The sequence below is a fragment of the Meleagris gallopavo genome, chromosome 10 (genome assembly GCF_905368555.1).
Source record: "Meleagris gallopavo chromosome 10, MGAL_WU_HG_1.1, whole genome shotgun sequence".
Classification (NCBI taxonomy): domain Eukaryota; kingdom Metazoa; phylum Chordata; class Aves; order Galliformes; family Phasianidae; genus Meleagris; species Meleagris gallopavo.
The window spans coordinates 6282388-6302051 of record NC_139413.1 but is presented as its reverse complement, the minus strand read 5'-3'; the positions used below and the strand labels follow the sequence as shown (position 1 = coordinate 6302051).

The following is a 19664-nucleotide window of genomic DNA, read 5'->3' as shown; positions in this document are numbered from 1 at the left end:
AGTTGGAGTAGCTGTCCATGCTTGAACCTCTTAGCCTCTGGAATATGGAGGACAGAGAGGTGATGGACTTAACCATTTTTCATTGAGCAGCAGATTTATAGCTCTGTGTGAGGAGCACGCACAGGGACAGTAGTTAAGCTGGCAGTGACCTGCAGGGTGCAACAGAAGTACCTCAGTTTCGAGGGGGTGGCTATTGCAGATTCCCCTGCAGCAGAAATAAATAAAGGCTTTGGCACCAGAGTATGAATGGAACTCTTGAGTGCCTTCTGAGACTAGTGATTGCATGGGCTTTTAGTAGTTCTCTTATATCACCCTGTTGTGTTTAGAGAATTAGCTGGACTTTCACAAACTTGCTGACAGTTTTGTGCGTGATAGTTCATGCTACTGGAGTGTGCTGCAAGAGGGGAATGCCTAACCAGTATGGAAGTATTGGAAAGAAGCACTTCTTTGTGTTTCATTTGTCATTCTGCCTTGTACAAAAGGGTTGTTCCTTTCTGAAAACACGAGGGGCAAATTTGGTTTTGTGGCTCTGGTGACACATTGACAGCCTCAGGAAAGAGGTATATAGAAAAGATGGTCTAGAGATAAGGCCTTCAAAGCATCACTAGTTCTCTAATCCTTGACACCCAATGCTCTACTTTTAACAACTGTTAAAAGGACCTGTGGTAATGATGGTAACCTTTCTTTTTGCCTCTGACGGGCAATTAACTGCTGCATGTTCTCTTTGGTCACACTAGCCTTTCCTGATAGCAGTGAACAGTCCTTTCCCCTGTATTGCTTGTCAGGAAGGAATGACCACTGAAAAAGACCATGACTAATAAAGGACTCTGTGGCTTTTCTGGTCGGAGGAAAGGTTTTGCCACACGCGCCTGTCTTTCTTGCAGCAAACAGCAATCCGTGCGAACACGCTGGGAAGTGTGTGAACACAGAAGGCTCTTTTCACTGTGAGTGTTTGAAGGGATACACAGGACCTCGCTGTGAAATGGACATCAACGAGTGCCATTCTAATCCATGCCAAAATGATGCCACCTGTCTGGATAAAATTGGAGGATTCACGTGTCTCTGTATGCCAGGTGAGGGGAGATTCTGACTGGGAAGTGGCTTCCAGAAATGTGGAAAAAAGTCAGGAGGAGCACAGGGAAGATTGCCAGCTGAGGTGGAACACAAAATTGCAATGGGGTGAGGCTAAATGAAACACTGAGAGTGCTTTCTGTGGTGGCTCCAGCCAGGCGGACTTGGCATTTGTGTGGGGAGGGAGAAAACAATTAGAGGACCGAGAGAGGAAACCAATCTCTACATCCGTGAGGAAAGGTAGTCCTCCAGCCTAGAGTGTGTGAATGTGTTTGTTGCTATACTCAGTAAAATGTGTGTGGGGAAACTTACGTTTGTGGAAACAAAGGAGGTGCAAACGTTAAGAGTCATTGTATTTTGAGATGTGTAAATGATGTTTCTGGATAAAATTGTTGTTTTTTGTATTTTCCTTCTTAAAATACCCCCACATAATGCAGGCTTCTTTTGACCTGAAAAAATATACTAAAAAAGTCAGTTGAGATTGTGCTTGTCCAAAATTAACACATCCAGCATACCAGTGACCTATGTAGTCTGCTATTTTGCTTTCTGAAAGGAAGTGGTAATAAAGTGTGCATGTTGCCAGCTGGACAGTTGTGTAAAATATAACGAAAAAATTGTGACCTCTGCAGGTGATCATTTTAATACCACAAAAAACAGAATAAATTTTTATTCATATCAAATCTGTTGTGAAAGATGGAACTCTAGTCCCAGTTATTTTACCCTTCTTAGCATTTTTCTTCTATTCTGTCATTCGTTTAACTTGAGGGTTTTTTAGCTATTTGCTGTGATTGTTTCATCGCATTTTACCTTATGTAGGTGCATACTCAAATAAATTGATGCCCTTCCAAGGAGGTAAAACATAGTCTCATCAAATAAAGGAAAACACTGGCTGTAAATACAACACAGAATTCTCCCATTACGGAGTCGCAGACACTCAGCATCCATTTTCACCTCTGGTGAAAATATACGAGAAAACATACCTTTTCCCTCATAGTTTCTGTCCAAACAGCAAACTTTACTGCAACAAAACTAGCTTTAAGCTCTCAGCACTAATAAAAGAAGCAGTTACACTGGTGGGGATGCTTTTTAAAGCTTTCAATCAATTCTTACATTATTTTTTAATAGGTTTTAAAGGTGTTCACTGTGAAGAAGACATTGATGAGTGTCTGAGTAATCCCTGTGTGAACAATGGAGAGTGTCTTGATAAAGTAAACCGGTTCCTCTGTGTCTGTCCTCCTGGTGAGTGCTTACTTCTGGAAGCTTCTCCTGCTTCACCTTACCAAGGACTCATTAGATAACCAGTGAAAGGCTGCAGGCAGTGTGTCTTGGGAGTTTCTGTAGTCTTGGTACAGCTTCTGTTTGAGTTAGCTGCAGTCGCTGGTAAGTTGGAGTAGGGCATGTTTTGTTTGGCAGTGTGATCATGCCCGTAGCTGGTTAGTGTTGAGAAATGCTTGGATGTCTCACCTTAAAGAGTTGAATGCAGCAAGAGCATATGTTATTGTGAATATCTCAGTGAGAAGTAGGTAAGTAATTCTAAACACATTATAAAATCAGTGTCTGCATGCTTTTTTTTTTTTTTAATAGGTTTTTAGGTAGATATTTAGCCATATTTCCATCAGTATAGCTTATGTTGCTTGCTTGAAGAAGGAGGCAACTTGGATCTCCACTTTATTAGAATAGAAAGACAAATGCTGAGCTGGAGGATCAGTGTTAGCTACAAAGTCAACGTCCCTTATCTTCCTGGTGGCTCGCAAGAAGTTTTGACATCGGAAGATATTCACCAAAAGCCTGTTTTGCATTCCTTCTCATTGAGTAATGATGTTCTAGCTCATGTTCCATTCTTCCTTTGGTTCCTTGCTACAAGAAACATTCCTGGAATTTTGATTTTTTTGTTTCTTTAAGTGCCTAAGAATCTGCATTGTGTGCCATAACCTGTTGATAGTTTGCCTATTTCAAAAAGTATGTAGAAGGATACAGCGCTGTATTATATCACATTCCCTGCTGCTGTAGTAATTCCAATCTGAAGGCTCTAATAAAGTATGCATTAGTTTATTTTTAAGTTAATTGTCTTGATTACTGGAAAGTTTTCATTTGTGGCCTCTCAGTTTTAAAGGCAGGCGTGCTGCTGGTCGGTGGCAGCCACTGCTTGTGCTCCATTTGCTTTATTTCTGTTTGACTTGGCCATCTCTGTTTTCAAGCTGAGGCTTCCCTGACCTGGGGAATAGAAACTGTTTTGATTGGTGGGTTGAATGAAGAAACCAGGGTGTGGTGTGTATGTTTAATGGTGCAACTGAGTTTAGATTGAAGCTTACATTTGGGTGGTTTTGAGGATTTGCTACTAAATAATTCCTGATAATACAGTTGTTTAGTTTTAAATGCTTCAAATTGCCTCTGAATTTTCACTGTCGTTCCGCCTTTCAGGATTCAGTGGTGCAGTGTGTCAGATTGATATAGATGACTGCTCTAGCACACCGTGTCTCAATGGAGCCAAGTGCATCGACCATCCCAATGGCTACGAGTGCCAGTGTGCCACAGGTTAGTCTTGTGTTCAGAGCCTCTGGACTGAAGATTGCACATAACCTAGATGCAAAAAGGATTGGTCAAAGCAGTGTTTTCTTTCTTTCTCTGAAACACTTCTTGTTTGTTTTGTAGCTTTATCTGCTTCTTTGCAGCAGAGAACAGAATTAAGTGTAGAAACCCTTTCACTTGTGACAGCAGTGAATTCATTTATTGCTGAGATTTCTGGCTTTCCTCTTTCAGCCCCAATCCTTGTTTCCCAAAAGGTGACACCTGCTTCTGTATTGACTATGGAGTCCTTGAATAGAAAAACACCAGTGTGAAGCCTTATATTTGTGGCTTTCTTCTTACAAGTTGGATTGTATAGTGTACAGCTGAAGAACAAGAGGTGGACAGAGCAGTACTACTTTTCTGATTGATTACTTGCTTGAGGCTATTTTATGACAAAACTGAAAGACAGAAGTGCTGTAAAAATTGTGCCCACTAGAAGAAATGTCACACAGTAGCAGCCTACAATAACGTAATTTAAATGATTTGTCAATCATCATACAGAAACTTCGACAGCTGTGGATGGAACTGTTTTTAATGCACTGAATTCCTTTGCTGCTTGATCAGTTGCACGTTTAGAAGCGTCAGGTTTAATTACATAATTTTCTTGTCTTTCAGCCACTAGGAGTGATGTATTTTTATCTGTAGGTTTTTTATATTTGGTCAAATTTTAGGATGTGAGCAGTTCAAAGCTGTTGCACCTTAATTCTCAGTGAGGAACAACTTTTGGTTGCTTTCAGTTAATGCTAAGTGGAATTGTTCATGATGCAGATCCAGACTGACCAGGCATGGAATGTGTTGGCTTTAGCTCCTCCATTATGGAAGTGGCTGAAAATTCCTGGACTGCCTCTGTACTGGAAATGTTTTGTCAGCTTGGTTAGATTTATGTGCAATCTTTCTTATTTTGAATCATTCCAGTAATCAAATTGTTCAGGCGAATTTATTTGACTTCAGTAATTTATTCTGCCCTGTACAGAATACAGCTGAAATCAGCCTAGAACCTCCTTCCTGCTCTTTTCACACACAACCAAAGTTCGTGAAGAAACAACATGTTGGAAGTAGGGAATAAAGTAGTTCTAATCAGAAGAGGAATAGTTATTGCCAGAATTTTTTTTATATGTGTCACGTGATAGAATAAGTTGACAGAAGAAAAAAAAAAAAAAAGCTCAAGTCCTTGCCAAACTTGGAGTCTACCCTAGAAGGTCTTTCTCCAGCTAGCATGGGGTCTGGTTGCCTTCATTCCTTGAGAGTGCAGAGATGAAATATTAATCCATTGCAGAGTTTGGGATCGTGTAGTGTCTGACAGTGTAGAGAGCTGTGTTTTGCCAAACTTCCTCCAAATTTGGGTTTTGAACTACTGGCAACCATCTCAGTACAGAGATCCTCTTTACTAGATGAGAAAGGAGGGCTGCTACTGCTGGGATGGCACGTGGTTTATGGAGCATTTTCAAGGAACAGCCTGGAAGCAACCAAATGGATATGTGACTTCAGCAGCTCTTAGTAAATTGGTTTGTGCTTTGACTGAAAATGGAAGAAGGGCTCTGTACTGGGGCTATTTTCTGTCCTCTCTGAGGAGCTATTTCCGTGTTCAGATTTTGTTTTGTTTTTTTTTTCCTAATCTTACTCTGTCTACAAAGAGGGAGAGGAAGTTGTACATCATTAAGGTATGTTGTTCAGTTAAAAAGATTGAGAAATATGCCTGGTCTTAAAGTAGTTCAGCTGAGCTACAGTAGGAGAAAAATCTTTTTTTATTTTTAAACAAATGTATGCTAAGTATAATATTTAATATTGACAGCTTTCTAAGACTGAAATATGAAATCCGTCATTGGGGCAGGTCAGTTATTGGAAAATCATGTTTGAATGTGTTCTTGCTTTATTAACCTCATAATACGAGTGATATATGTTCCTTGAATGGTATTCTCCAGCTGCAGAACTGATTGAAAACTGCAAAATGTTTGGCCAAATGCTGTACAGATAGCTCTATTTACTGCTTGCTTTTTGTCTTTTCTTTCCTTTCTGGCATTATTCCACTTCTCCTTCCCAGCGGTAGATCATGGCTTTTCTTTTTCTTGAGTTGTCTTAGGTCTCTCCTCTTTTCCTTCCCTCTATCCCGTTTTTTGTTTTTTTTTTTTTTGCCTCTGTTCGTTCTCTTATCGGTTTGGTTTTCTTCCTTCCCTAACATCTTTTTATATCCATCTCTCTAACTAGCTTCCCTTCCCTCTTCCCACCTACTTCCACACCCATTCATCCATGCATACGTTCGCAGAACTTGGAAATGTTAGCCGTCACCTGGTATGTTTGACCAGAGAACTAGCCACAAACCTGTATGAAAAATGGGGAGCCTGTTATCCACTTGTTATGCTCAGGTGAGAATCACTCTTCAGCTGTTGAAATTCCCTGCAGCTTGGTTTGTATCAGTCTCCAGTTAATGTCTGAAATTTGAAGTTCTGCCTTCCTTATCTCCACCTGCTGGAAGGCAGTGTGAGCTGTGGCTTTAAAACATCATCTGTAAAATCCATTTATTTAAATAGTCCCTGTTTCATATTGCCCTGTTCCATCATGGAAAACAGGGCTCTTGAGGGAGTTGTTTGCTGTTCTTATCTTCCTGATTTTTTTATTTTGTTTTTTTTTTTTTTTTTAGCCCTTCTCGTGAACAAATTCTGTCTGCTCTTGCTCAGGATGTTTCCCAGCTGAAGCAGAATGAAACAGGCCAAACGAATGCTTGTTTCATTGCTCCTAACTGAAGAGGAGATTGCATGCAGTCTTTCATGAATTTGCAGTTGGTGTTTGATTGGAGTTATTGAAAAGTTTCCCAATGAGGGAAACAAGAGACTTTTCAATAAGCAGAGCTGCAGAAACTGTAGCATGAGCCAAGAGAGTTCCCTTGGGAAGGTTTCTGCAGCATCTTTGCAGTAATTTCTTGTACTGAAAAAGTCAAATTTCCAGTGTTGTGTAGAGGAAATAATGACAGGAGAGACTCTTCGGGTAGTTTATATTGATGCAAGTAAATATTTTGTGGAGGTGTATGTTTTTCCTCTCACTGCTACTATTCTGAATATAATGAGGGTAATGCTTCTGATGCCAGGATTCTCCTTGCGAGGTGTTGTTCTGTGAGCAGTGGAAAAGTCACTTGTTTTTCAAGGCTGGAAAATGGCCAGCAGTTGAGGTGCCCAGTTACCCTTGGTGTTCTGTCCACCCATTTGCTAATGTTTGTAGTATGATACTTCCCATGTTTGCATTGTATCCACTGCAGCATTGTACCAGTTAATTACTGTCGTTGGCCATTTTTCTTTAGGTTTTACTGGTGTTTTGTGCGAGGAGAACATCAACAACTGTGATCCTGATCCTTGCCACCATGGTGAATGTCAAGATGGAATCGATTCATACACGTGTATATGCAGTCCTGGCTACATGGGTGCCATATGCAGTGAGCAGATCAACGAATGCCACAGCAATCCTTGCCTCCATCAAGGGCGCTGCATTGACTTGGTGAATGGCTACCAATGCAACTGTTTGCTGGGCACTTCAGGTACATAAGGGACAAGCAGAAGGATTGGATTGTAACAGGATTCAAGATTTAATTATTTCTTACATCTCCTCTGGTGTGTGCTGTATTTGTATATAGAATAAATTTATTGTAAAGAGCCTAAAGCAGCTCTCACCTTCACGTTAACTTTGGTTGCTGCATTTTCCTGTGTCTGTGTGAACTGAGTAGCTCACACGTGTACTGCAAATAGTCTTGGAAGAGCTTACCTGCTCTTTACACCCCAAGATTCAATCAGATACATTTGCTGAAAAAAAAATAAATAGGTATGTTGTTCTAAATGCCTTACTATTTTGCTTAAAGTTGCCTGTGTAACTTCGTAGCAGGTGGGGTTCTTAACTTTCCCCTTTCCAGGGAATGGTTTTGTTGTTCATCTTGCTAAGATTTGATCTCCTTATTCCTTTAATTTATCTTTTTTTTCCAGGAGTGAACTGTGAGAATAACTTTGATGACTGTGCAAGTAACCCATGTGTTCACGGGGACTGCATTGATGGCATTAATCGCTACAACTGTGCTTGCAAACCTGGATTTACAGGTAAAATCAGCTACCTGGTAGCTTTAGGTGGTTTTGGTGATAGTTATCCTGTTAGCTAAGGAAGCTGTTCTCTGCATACTGACTGCGAGGGACTCAGTTAATATCTCAGTAGATCCTTCTAATCTCTGAATCGCAGTGTCTTACATTACAGCAAGTTACACCAAGTGGAGATATGGTCAGATCTGTGCTGTGAGATGCCATTCTTGTTAGATAATTACGTCTAATTCATGGTTCTTGGTTTTATAACAAATAAAACCATGTGACTTTGGTTTATTATTCACAGCTTCTTTCCAGGAGCACTGACTGTGAACAATGTAGACAGGTGTTAGATTAGGTTGTGCCTTGGCCTTGGACCACAACTAGTATTTTTCTTTCAGCAAGAGCAAAGCATGAAGTCAGTGTTCTAATGAACTGCTTTCCACTTAGAAGTTTCCAACTCATTAACCCACTTTTTGCCATGCTTCCGTTTCATGATGTGATCTGTGCTGTTTGCTCTTCTAAGTCGTGTAAAATTGTAAAAACAAGGCTGAAAAAAGAAGCTTTTATATGTGCTTTTAAATCCATGCTCAGAACTGTAGGTCTGCATCAGGACTGGCTGGTTCTGATGAGTACAGCACATCTCAGCACTGTTTATAATGGACTTAATATGTTTTGAGGCATGTAGGATAGCATGCTCATAAAATAATTGTTGTAAGGCAGTTGGTACCATTTGTAGCAGTTTTCTCATGTCTGTTTACTGTTTATACAGAATGATTCTAATTAGAACTGATCTGAAATGCATTAGAAACAGTACTAAGAGGATTCATGTGTTTTTTGTGTTTTTCTTGGCATCTTTTTAAACTTCTAAAGCTTCTTTTTTCCATTGACTCTGTCATGGTGATATTCTTCAGTGTCCATAGCAGGAAGAGGCATGATCCTGATCCCTCTTGCCTTTGGTTTTCCTCATTGTTGTCATACTATGTTTGTTATCCTACTGGATTTCTTACTGTTATCTGTTGAAATAATTCAGAAATGTGATTAATTGACCTGTTCTCTTATTTAAAGAGCTGGCCTGCGTGGGCTCTTCAGACTTTGTGCTTCCTACACCTTAAAAATATTTTTCAACTTCACTACTCGTTCAGTTTAGCTTTGCAGTCTCACACATTCTTATGGTCAATGTTTACAGGATTTAGCAATTCTGGCACACACTGTGAAGAGAGGAGGCAAAACAGGATACGGTGTTATTTAGAGTTCCTTTTACGCAATAAACCACAAGACCTATATTTACTGCAGACAGTATGGCAGTATTGGTTGTTCAGAGGGTAGGTAATTTTAGCACAGAAGAGAAGGGCTTTGACAAGTGGAGCTCACGAGGTTTGTTCCAAATACAATACAGTTGAGTGATTCTTGCTTTCCAAAAATAAAATTGAATATTAATTACTGATTTTTTTTTTAATGCAGCTTTGAGATTCTTGAGTGTAAATTGTTGAGCATAAGTGTTGTTTTCCAGGTTCAGAAACATTCTGTGTCTTCAGTTAAAGCCACTTAAGCATGCAAGATCTGTACCTCTGCTTCAGCTTTACAGAGTTGTCTTAACCACATGATCTTACAGACATGCAGGACAAACGTTCTTGAAAGAAATATGTCTTAATAAGGAATGTTTGGGTTGGGTTTGTATTTTTTAGGCCCACGTTGTAATGTGGATATTGACGAATGTGCATCCAGCCCCTGTAACAATGGTGGAACATGTATAAATGAAGTCAATGGCTTTCGGTGTGTATGTCCTGAAGGTTACCATCATCCTCACTGTCAGTCGCAGGCAGATGGCTGTCTTAGTAATCCCTGTGTACATGGCAACTGCACGCACATTGCTAGTGGGTAAGTCCTTACTGTAACATCAATATATCTTCTGCCTTTTATGCTTTATTCCCCGTCTCCACCACCCTGAGTTCTGCATTGATTAGAGGTTTCTGAATTTTAATTTCTTATATTACTTGTTTGCTGGCCATGAAATAATCCCAGTAAGGTGCAGACCTTTATTCTCCAGCTGCCTTTTGTGCTGTTTCAGCATGAGTTTTTTCTGCCCTGCATGGGCACCATCAAAAGGGAGAGTTCAGTAGTTCAATCTAATAGAGTGAATGCAGTTAAAATAAAGAAATGGTTCCAAATAAAACTGTTGGAAAACAGCAGATACTTATTTCATCAAAGTCTAAAGTGTTGAGTGTGGAGGGTGTGTTTGTGACTAGAGCCATTATTGCTAACCAAATACTCTGCATGAAGGAACAAGCAGGTGACTCAAAAAACTAGGAGGCAAAGCAGTTCTGGAAGATCAGGTGGAGAAATTTTGGTGTAACAACCAATCACAGGGAATATCGTATAAAGGTGGTACTTCAAGGCTTGGAAATTTGCTCAGGATGAAAAGCCAAGAAGGTAAAAATGAGTTTATGCCCTCTATCTCAATCATCTGCTTTTAGGGGAAAAGTTGATGGTTGGTGTTTTATTTGTTTGTTCTAAGCAAGGCATCCTGTTTTAAAGTTGGTACATTGATGGAATGCAGTTGACTGTTTCCTCTAGCAGCTTTCTCAAGATAAGGAGATGTATTGTTGAGCAGTGGTTGTCTTAGAGCAGCATATCCAAGGCAGATTTAATCAGCTTTAGTCACACTGGTTGCATGCCTGTGAGAAGAAAAGAAAGCTTTTTCTGGCCATTCTGATGGGAGCAGTTGTTGCTAAATCATCCCATCCAGGAAGACCAAATGCTGACTTTGTGAGCCTTGAATCAAGACCTCTTTTTGTTAGGGATGAATCCGTGGTGAATGAATGACACGGGCTTTGGGAGTACAGGGGCTGTGGAGCTGACAAGTGGAGGGAGGGACAGGATCATAGTTATGAAACTTCCCAACTGGCCCAGAGGTAGTAGTGGCTTCCATGCATGTTGTGTCCTGGAAAGTGTTGTCAGTACTTGGTAAGGAAGGGTATTGCCACTGCTATAGGGCAGGATTCAGCACTTTTTGGAACTGACAGGAAGGCTGCCTTTGTGTCAGGTTCAGCCTTCACGTAAAGTTGAAAAATAAAATTGTTTATCACTGGTCACCTGTGTTCTTGTTTATGCTGTGTGCACCTTATACTTGGTGTGAGATAAAAATAAGTGTTGTCTATGTGATGGAGAAGGAGGCCAGCGTACACTTTGTGTGACTGGAGTCCAGCGTGATTCAGTAAGTCTTTGGGTCTATGGCATATGGGTGGAGAGCTGCTTCACTTCAGATTTTGAAACATGGAGTAAATTGCTGCTGCTCCCAAACACCTGTTTTCATTTGTAACCATTACTTTGATTTAAATTAGTCTATTCATCTTTGCAACTTGCTTTTCTTCTCCACTTCCTGTAATTTTTTTGTTTTTTTTTTTAATGTGTTGAGATAGACAGCAATATGTTTCTGTTTTGATAAATCTAAGTGCTTTGTGGAAACTGTTAGCAGAAGGGAAATGTATTTTTAAGGGTGGCTTATTTTCAGTATTTTGGAGTGGAGTTATTTCAAAATGTTCTCTCATTCATGTTGCTTTTCCCTTTGAAGGTACAAATGTGTCTGTGACCCAGGCTGGATAGGAGATTACTGTTCAACAGAAGGGAATGAATGTAAATCAAACCCATGCCAAAATGGAGGAACTTGTGAGGATCTGCTGAATGGATATAGATGTACCTGCAGGAAAGGATTCAAAGGTGAAAATTCAGAGAGTTTTGTTCTTTTCACTTCATTGCACTTCTAATGGCATTAATATTTTCATTAAACTTTCTGGAAATAGGAATTGAGAAGGAAAATGTCATGGTTATATGAAGTTGAATTACAGTTGAATACAGATGTGATACAACTGTATAGAATACTTTTGAAGATTGTGCTTAAGCCTTGTTTGAACCTACTAAGAAATGTCCTAATTGCAATTTCTGTTGTAAGAAAGTTAAACTCATCTATATAATCTATGTAAACGCACTGGGAACTGAAGGGACAGTATTGGAAGTTTAATGCCATCCAAATCACATCAGTTTTCTTAAGTGTAGAAGCAATTCAATGGGAAAGTAAGGTTATTTGGAAGGATAATTCTTTCTTGAAGGTATCAAAGTCCAGAAAAAGTACTTAAAAGACATAAAATATTCATAATACAGTAACTGCCTGAAAGCATCTAGGCTTGCAGTGGAGTGGATGAGTTCATCTTATTCCACAAAATATGTGTGTTGCACAGGCAAAAACGTATCTAACGTGCAGCTCATCTGAAAGTGATGAGATAATCTTCTAGCGAAAAAGTTATGCTTGGTAGTGGCACTATCTAAAAATTTTACCTAGTGAATAAATAGATTGCTAAGTCTTGAGTTCTTTTAAGAATAGCTTTAACAAAAACTTTATAAGAAGGAAGGAAATGCTAGAACTTAGGTAGTGTAAGATAACATAACATAAAGCGTGAATAGGAGCGAATAAAAGGATGTGATCAGAATAGCAGCAGGAAAAGGTGCTAAAGAAGACCAAAGCAGTAGTAGCTGCATATTTTTACCTTTCTCACTTACTGGGTCTTCTCTGCAAGCAGGCTTGAAAACTTCATCTTTCACAGGCTGGGATTATACAGCCTTTGGCTTGCCCACATCCCTCTATGGCTCAGTGCAATAGGTTTGTCTTCCTGTCACTGCCCTCAGATTAACTTAGTTGGAATTACTGTGTCTATCTGCTGAGCCTATGAGGAGTATTCTGACCTCTTTCTACTGCTAAGATTTTTCAAATATGGAAATGTCATCCACTGCTGTGTAGGATAGTGGTGCAGGTTGCAATCTTTTTTTTTTTTTTTTTTTTTTTCATTCTTCTGAAAAGCACCAAAACTCTTAACTATATATTCTCCTGTTTTCTCCCCTTCTGCACTCCAGGTGTGAACTGTCAGGTAGTGGTTGCACCGTGTTCCCCTGACCCTTGTGAGAACTCGGGAATTTGCCAAGAATCTCCTGATTCTGAAGGCTACACCTGCCAGTGTGCCCCTGGCTGGGAAGGTAACGTGCCTGGGAACGTACAGTACTTCCAGCACTCAGCAGTGTTGGCATCGAGCCTTTTGACCATTGACATGAGGAAAGATCTTAGTTCTGCACTCTCTGTTTTTCAGGGGAGAGATGTACAGTGGATATTGATGAATGTCTCTCAAAGCCCTGCAAAAATCATGCTTTGTGCCATAATATTCAAGGCAGTTACCTGTGTGAATGTCGTCCAGGCTTCACTGGAGGAGATTGTGACAGTAACATTGATGACTGCCTGTCCAGTAAGTATGAGAGGATTGTTCTGTTTTCCCTGTTTACGTAGAAATAATTCTGCTTTGCTCTTCAACAGGTACTCAAAAGTTCCTTTGTATGCTCTTACCAAGAAGGGGAAAAAAAAAAACAACCACCTCAAAACCTCAGCCTTGTAATACTTGCATGTATAAGGCAGGCAAAATCCATTGCATTTAGCTGCTAAAAGTGTATTCTAGCTGATAATAGGGGTTATTTTCAAATTTTTAACTTGAAGAGATCCTTATTATTTCCATATTTAATAAGGAACACTGTTAAATGAGTAATTGTATTTGCCTGAAATTTTAATTCATAAAGTAACATTGCAGACTTTATCTGTATTTCAAAGGTAAACTTGTTTGAGGTGTGGTGGGAATCTGAGACAACAGCAGTCCTTGAAATGTGTCTGTCTGACACTAATATTCTGGAAAGAGTGGGTCCTGTTGCTGTTCCAGTTAATCCATATTTGGAAGCAAATTAAGCAGCAGGAAGGCACTGTATTCCAGAACAGAGATCAGCTGCAGGAGGGTAAGCCGTGCAGTGATGACTCTTGACATTGTTTAAGAGAGCAGTTGTTCATTTCATGCCCTTGACAGTGCTGTTTACAAGGGAAACCAAGCACATATTGGCTGCTTGATCTTTTTGGCATATTCTGTTTCATCATCACATAAAATGAGTCTCCTGAAAAGTGTCCTCTGTTTAAAAACTTGTCCGATACTGTTGTGAAGTGCTTTATCAAACCTTGGAGTTGTTCACTACGTTGTATTTTTTTAATTGGCTGCCTCTTGGAAAAAAAAAAATGCAAGGGACAAAAAAGAATAACTAGCTTTTGTTGGAATAGACTAAAAACAAACCGAAGTCTTACAGGCTTTAGATATGCATTTAGAAAGTCATGTTTTGCATTGAAAAAAATTTACATTTGTCTCTGCTGTAGAGAGAGATTCAAACAAGCACATGAGTAAAAGTTAGTGTGAGAGAGCCCCAGAGCAACACCGTTGGAAGAATTTCTAACACATCTGGCTTAGCCTGAGCTTTTCCTTGCCTCTTTCTGAAGAAACAGAGTGACACTGGTGCATTGATCCAAAGCTTTATTTACTGAAGCCAACGAAGATGTGGCTTGCCCTGCTCAGTTTTATATGGGTATTGTATGTGGATATCTGAAGATGCAAACATTTTAAGTGTTCAGTCTTTCTTGAACAGCTGGAAAATCTCTGAGTTGAGATTGATGCAGTGCTGTCTGTTATGTAGCACACCCATGAGGTTGAAGAGGAATTTCAGATTACTGCTGCAGCTGATTTCATTTAGCATAACAAAAACCTTCCATGGCTTGAGCCAAGTGTCTTTAATCTATGAAGCAAATAAACCCTCCAATAACAAGAACTTATTGAAAAGTTGATACTCTAGTCTCCTTTCTCTGTCAGTAAATGTGTGGCACGGAACATTAATTTTGGCTTCAGTCATAAGTGGCTGCCTGCCACAGACACAACATTTTACAGCTGCCAGGGGTCTTGCTTTGAGCATGCTTTTTCTCTGCAGTAGTCAGATGACCTTTAAATGAATGCAGGTGTCAGTCTTAGAACAAAAATTTTTATCATGTGAGCATATTTCTCAGTCAATAAGTGAGCCTTAATTACCTTTCTCATCTGTTTTCTTCATTTACCACTGAACAGAATGATCTTGTACTTGTGTTGAACTGCAAATCTTTGGCTGAGTTTATTTGCATTTTGAAGTTTGTATTTAGTAGTACTTGAGGATGGTCTTAGATCACAAAAACCTTTTTATTTTTCTCCCTCTTCCCCATTCCCCTCTCTGCTTTTACATATGCAAGTTTTTAGACTAGGGAAGCCTGACTAGAAAAGAAAACTGGCTTCAGAGGCAGAATCTGATATAAGATTGTTGTTCTTAAAGTGGAAGGAGCAAAGTAGGAAGAAACTACTGAGTGATGGCAAATTGGTGCTTGTGGAAATAAAAGGAATGCAGCAGCAGGGAGTAGCTGAGACCAAAAAAAAACAGGCGATGCACAACTAAAAAGGTTTTGGTAGCAATGAAGAAAATGCTAAGAAAATGCTAAGAATTGTAGGAGTGAGGAGCAATCAGGGTTGAGCATGAAATTCGGGCTTTTCCACCAGCCTTTCCTCTGTCAGCCTTTGATACTGGGAAGAATGCCAAGTGCTTAATTATGCAGAAGTGCTCATACATATACTAATTTCCACATACACATTTGATTTGCCTGGATTACTTGCATGCTTAGAATTAATCGCACAAGTTCTCCCATGCATTGAGGAGTGTCTGGACATGTGCTGAGGAGTGTCTCTACAAAGAAGGGAGAAGAAAGGGTTACTCAACTGTTTGTATTTTCTTATTGGTAGGCATTTGGCAAAAGAGCAGAGCTTGAACTTTAAAATACAAGGCTTTAGGGCTGGTTTTGTTGCTTTTGGTACAACAAATCCTGGGAGAGAAATCTGTAGGCCCTGAAGTTTTGTCCCGATCCCCACCTCCTTGTGAATTCAGTATTGGCAAAGCTTTGTGGTTCTCTTCCATAAAGCGTCTCAGAAAAACTTGTATTTACCCTCCAGACAGTGTCATACATTTTTTTTTTTTTTTCTAAAGATGACTACCATAGGCCTGGGTTTTTACTGTTGCCCGTTTTAACACTAAGTTAATGCTTCTGTCTTAGATCCCTGCCAAAATGGGGCTTCATGTGTGGATGGGATAAACTCTTTCTCATGCATCTGCCTACCTGGATTTCACGGAGATAAATGTCAAACAGATACCAATGAATGTCTGAGTGAACCATGCAGGAATGGAGGCACGTGCACCCACTATGTCAACAGCTACACATGCAAGTGTCAGCCTGGATTTGAGGGAACCAACTGTGAGAACAACATCGATGAATGCACCGAAAGGTGAGATAACTTCACAGTGCTGCTGCACTAGAAAGCCTGAGTTGAGTTATTAACTGCAAATAACGGAAGCTAAAAAGCTATGAGGAGGCAACCAGGAGGAGAACTGAATCCCCTAATTTTGTACTGGGAAAGTTTAATTTTTCAGGAGACCTCTTAATGCTCGAAAACTGGATGTGAGTTAGCAGTGCTGAGATCAAAAGCTGAGGTGATTTTAAGGAGGAGATAGGGAACTGAGTTAAAATGCTCGAGAGCTCATCCTTATTGAGTTGGTTTGCTTGGTGATCTTTGAAAACTCTCTGAGGGTTAAATCTATGTATCCATCTTCTTTCTGCGTGTTTATTTTAAACTTCATTAGGATTCAGGTAAGTAACTTTAGATTCTCAGATGGAAACAGTTTCTAGTACAGCTTGAAATAATTTAAAAAAAAAAATCTGTTCTAGTCTAGTTACAATAAACAAATAAGGTGCTTAAATGCGAAGCTCTTGCTGTTCTCATGCATTCTATGTACACGAAGAAAAGGTCTTTCCTATCTTTTACAAAATTGAAATTGTGGGGGAGGAAGTAGTTTAGCATCTTTTGCTTAAGAAGAGGATTGTGTCACTGATGAGGGTGTGTTTAATTTGCCCAACAGTTGTTTAATCAAGTATGTTGGGTGCTCCAGAGCAGAACGCCTGGTTCTTCCTTGAGATTCATCCTGGTTTTGTTTTCCTTATCAGTCAGGACAGAAACCAGTCTTGCAGGTACGAATGAGGGATGTAGCAATTTGACCTGGTCTGCCAAGCTAAACCAGTCACACCTTCTCAACCAAAATTTACTGAGCGATACTTAAGAGCATGCTTATGGTTGGTTAATTTGAATTTGGTTCAAATGATTCTTCCTTGTCTTGTATGAGAAACCTCCTATGAGAAAGAGTGACGCTTTCTTTTGGAGATGGGTGCTTGATTTCAGTGCAGTGTGCCAAATGATTGACAGCTCCAAATGATTGACAGTTCCTCCAGCTTCTTTGTTTTGCCATGAATGTTGAAGGCAACTCTTGCTCCTTTTAAAGTGGAATTCAGTCCACGAGGTAGAAGGACAGCTCTGATAAGTAGGTTGATGTTGACATTTCTAACTTAATGATAGTCAGAATTTAGGTACCTAAAACTTGCACTGAAGGTTCAAGGAGATGACTCAATCACTTCTTTCATGGAAAGTACCCTTCCACAGTGCTCAAGACAGATAACAAGCAGGAATGCATTTTGTGCTCTGTATCAAAATGATCATCTTGAATCTGATCTAGATTTATTTTCAGAGGAACAGGAGTTTCTTGGCAGGCATTTCTTCAGAGGAAAAAATTGTGAGGAGCTAACTTTGCATGAGGCTTCACTTCTGCTAATTTTCCCAGTAACTTCTCTGTAGGACGTGTACTCTGGTAGAATTCCTTATGATCAGAAGGTTGTGGGGGGTAATTCCTTTGATCTGAATTCTGCCAGTGCATATGTGAGTAGCTTTACAAATCAAGGACTGAAGGAAGGTTCTCGTGAGAAGAGGAAGGGGTTTAGCAGTACCAGTACTTTCACATTATTTCAATAAGAAGCACGCTCGTGTTTTGCATGTTACATGAAGCTTTCCTTGAGAAAACATACCTTTGATTCCTTTGAAGTAAAAAAAAAAAAAAAAAATGAAGAAAAGGCAAATTGTTCTGCTTCTTATAATTTGTAATGCAATCAGAATTTGTAATACAATTTGCATACAACCTGTCAGTTTGAGCAGACTACCTGGTACAGCACTGTTTGTGGTGACATTGAAGGTGGGAAGATTTCTTTAAGTGAGAAGTTAACTCCATTGCTAATGACTCATTGAAACCGTGGTTTACGTTTTTTTGCTCATCAAGGTAAAACACAATAAAATGGAACCCCACTGCATTACTTTATCTGCTTTATGCTTCTTTAGTGAAGGCTTACTGGAGCACAGATGATTCTGTAATCTGGTTTTCTGTCTCTCTTTAGTTATGTTTTCGTTCCATCTCTGGCTAAGAGCTAATTGCATTTTGTCTCATTTTCCTTTTGCTCTCACTCTCTTGCAGCTCTTGTTTCAATGGAGGTACCTGCGTGGATGGGATCAATTCCTTTACCTGCCAGTGTCCAGTGGGCTTTACGGGGCCCTTCTGCCTCATGGAAATTAATGAGTGTGATTCACATCCTTGCTTGAACAAAGGGTCTTGTGTGGACAGCCTAGGCACATACCGATGCATATGTCCTTTGGGTTACACAGGGAAGAACTGCCAGGTGGGTGGTGATTCCTTGTCTGATCTGCACAGCCAACTGTTATTTGAACTGAACAGCAGCAGGAGTTACTGGTTAGATGTGAGGTACCAAACATGGCAAGTGCTGTTTCTCCTATTTTGATAAGCCTGGTAGCCCAGGGAAAACTTAGTCCAGTCTCTCTCTAAAACAGAGCAGATGCCTCTGTTCAAAACTCTGGAAATCTGGAAGTGTCTGCTTGTAAGAAGGAGAAAAATGCTTGCTTATTTCTGAGGATGGGTGTCAATGCAATTTTCCAGATAAGTTTTCTTTAAATGAGAAACAGCTGTTAGCTTTGAAAATGCTGCATTTCATCCGAACATAAAACTGCCCTGATTCAAAACAAAACACTGTGTTTATATGGAGGGGAAAAAAGGCTACTACTTGAGTGGAAGAATTTCAGTGTCATTAGCAGCACATTAATCTCACTGCTCTCTTTTGCACAGAGGGGTGTAGTTCTTCTATATATTATATATATATTTTCCCCCAGCAAAAATAGCCAGGAAGTTTCAGAGCAGTAACTGAAGTGATCATGCTGTTCACAACTTCCATAAGAAGCTCTGGTATTACTTGCATGCTTAGTTTCAGGTGATTTCATTTTTCACAGCAAGCATAGAAGCCACAAACTCATGCTGTAAATAACTGACTAGTACCTGTTAAGGACTTGTGTGAATTTGACTGCTTGCCAGATATACAAAGAAAAACTGCAAGAGATGAGTTACAGATTAAATGGGAAAATGGTATCTTGACAGTGTTCCAGTTTCTGTTTTAGAATTAATACATCTCATTTCAGCCACAATGCTCACTTCTAAGTATAGAAATACTTGGATCGAAGCTGCACCACTTGGCTTATTTCAGTGGAAGCAGTGCTTATTTCATTTTTCATATTAGAACTATTTCTTTTCCTACGCTTATCAGAATAGCAAGTATTATTTGAGTCTGTGTCTTGCTTTGGAAGAGCAAACACTATGTTGGCTTTCTTTGCAAGAAGTCTGAGTGCTGCCACTTGAAAACAAAACAGCAGCGTGGGTATGAAATTACTGGAAAGCATGAGAATTCTGTGAGGATTTTGAAACTTTCTTTGGTGCTGATGTGTCTTTGTGACACAGTAGCTGTTAGAGGAAGCATTTTAGTGTTGGGGGGGAGGTGCGTTTCCAGAAGTACATTGCTAGACATTAAATTGTCAAGTCTGCTTCTAATGGAGGAAGTGAATGGAAAGTAATGAAGTGATATAAAAAAGCAGCCCCTCTGCTACCCTAATTAGGCATTCTGGGCACACCATGTAAACCTCACTGGCAGAATTAGTATTGAGAGGGATCGTAAAGTACTGTGAAGTTCAGCAGTTCCTCTTCTGTTAGGTTGGCTTTGTTTTTACTTGAGGAAAGGATTAATGTTCCTGTCTCCAAATTAAATGTGGGTTCCCAGAAAGCCTGTTTGCTTTATGCTCAGAGAAGCCTGATCATCTCGTATTACTCATTTTGCACAAG

At 39.8% G+C, this 19664-nt stretch overlaps 1 protein-coding gene across 1 annotated transcript in view; it reads left to right on the top strand.

The window, feature by feature from the left end:
• The window catches only part of NOTCH2 (notch receptor 2), a 79898-nt gene that overhangs the window by 39004 nt on the left and 21230 nt on the right, over positions 1-19664 (top strand). Inside the window, exons 8-18 of the mRNA XM_085231471.1 lie at positions 885-1073; positions 2197-2310; positions 3493-3606; positions 6932-7165; positions 7605-7715; positions 9380-9572; positions 11266-11411; positions 12600-12719; positions 12830-12982; positions 15667-15895; positions 17961-18162. Of these exons, the coding sequence (XP_085087597.1) occupies positions 885-1073; positions 2197-2310; positions 3493-3606; positions 6932-7165; positions 7605-7715; positions 9380-9572; positions 11266-11411; positions 12600-12719; positions 12830-12982; positions 15667-15895; positions 17961-18162 (1805 nt within the window). The remainder of the gene's footprint in view (positions 1-884; positions 1074-2196; positions 2311-3492; positions 3607-6931; positions 7166-7604; positions 7716-9379; positions 9573-11265; positions 11412-12599; positions 12720-12829; positions 12983-15666; positions 15896-17960; positions 18163-19664) is intronic.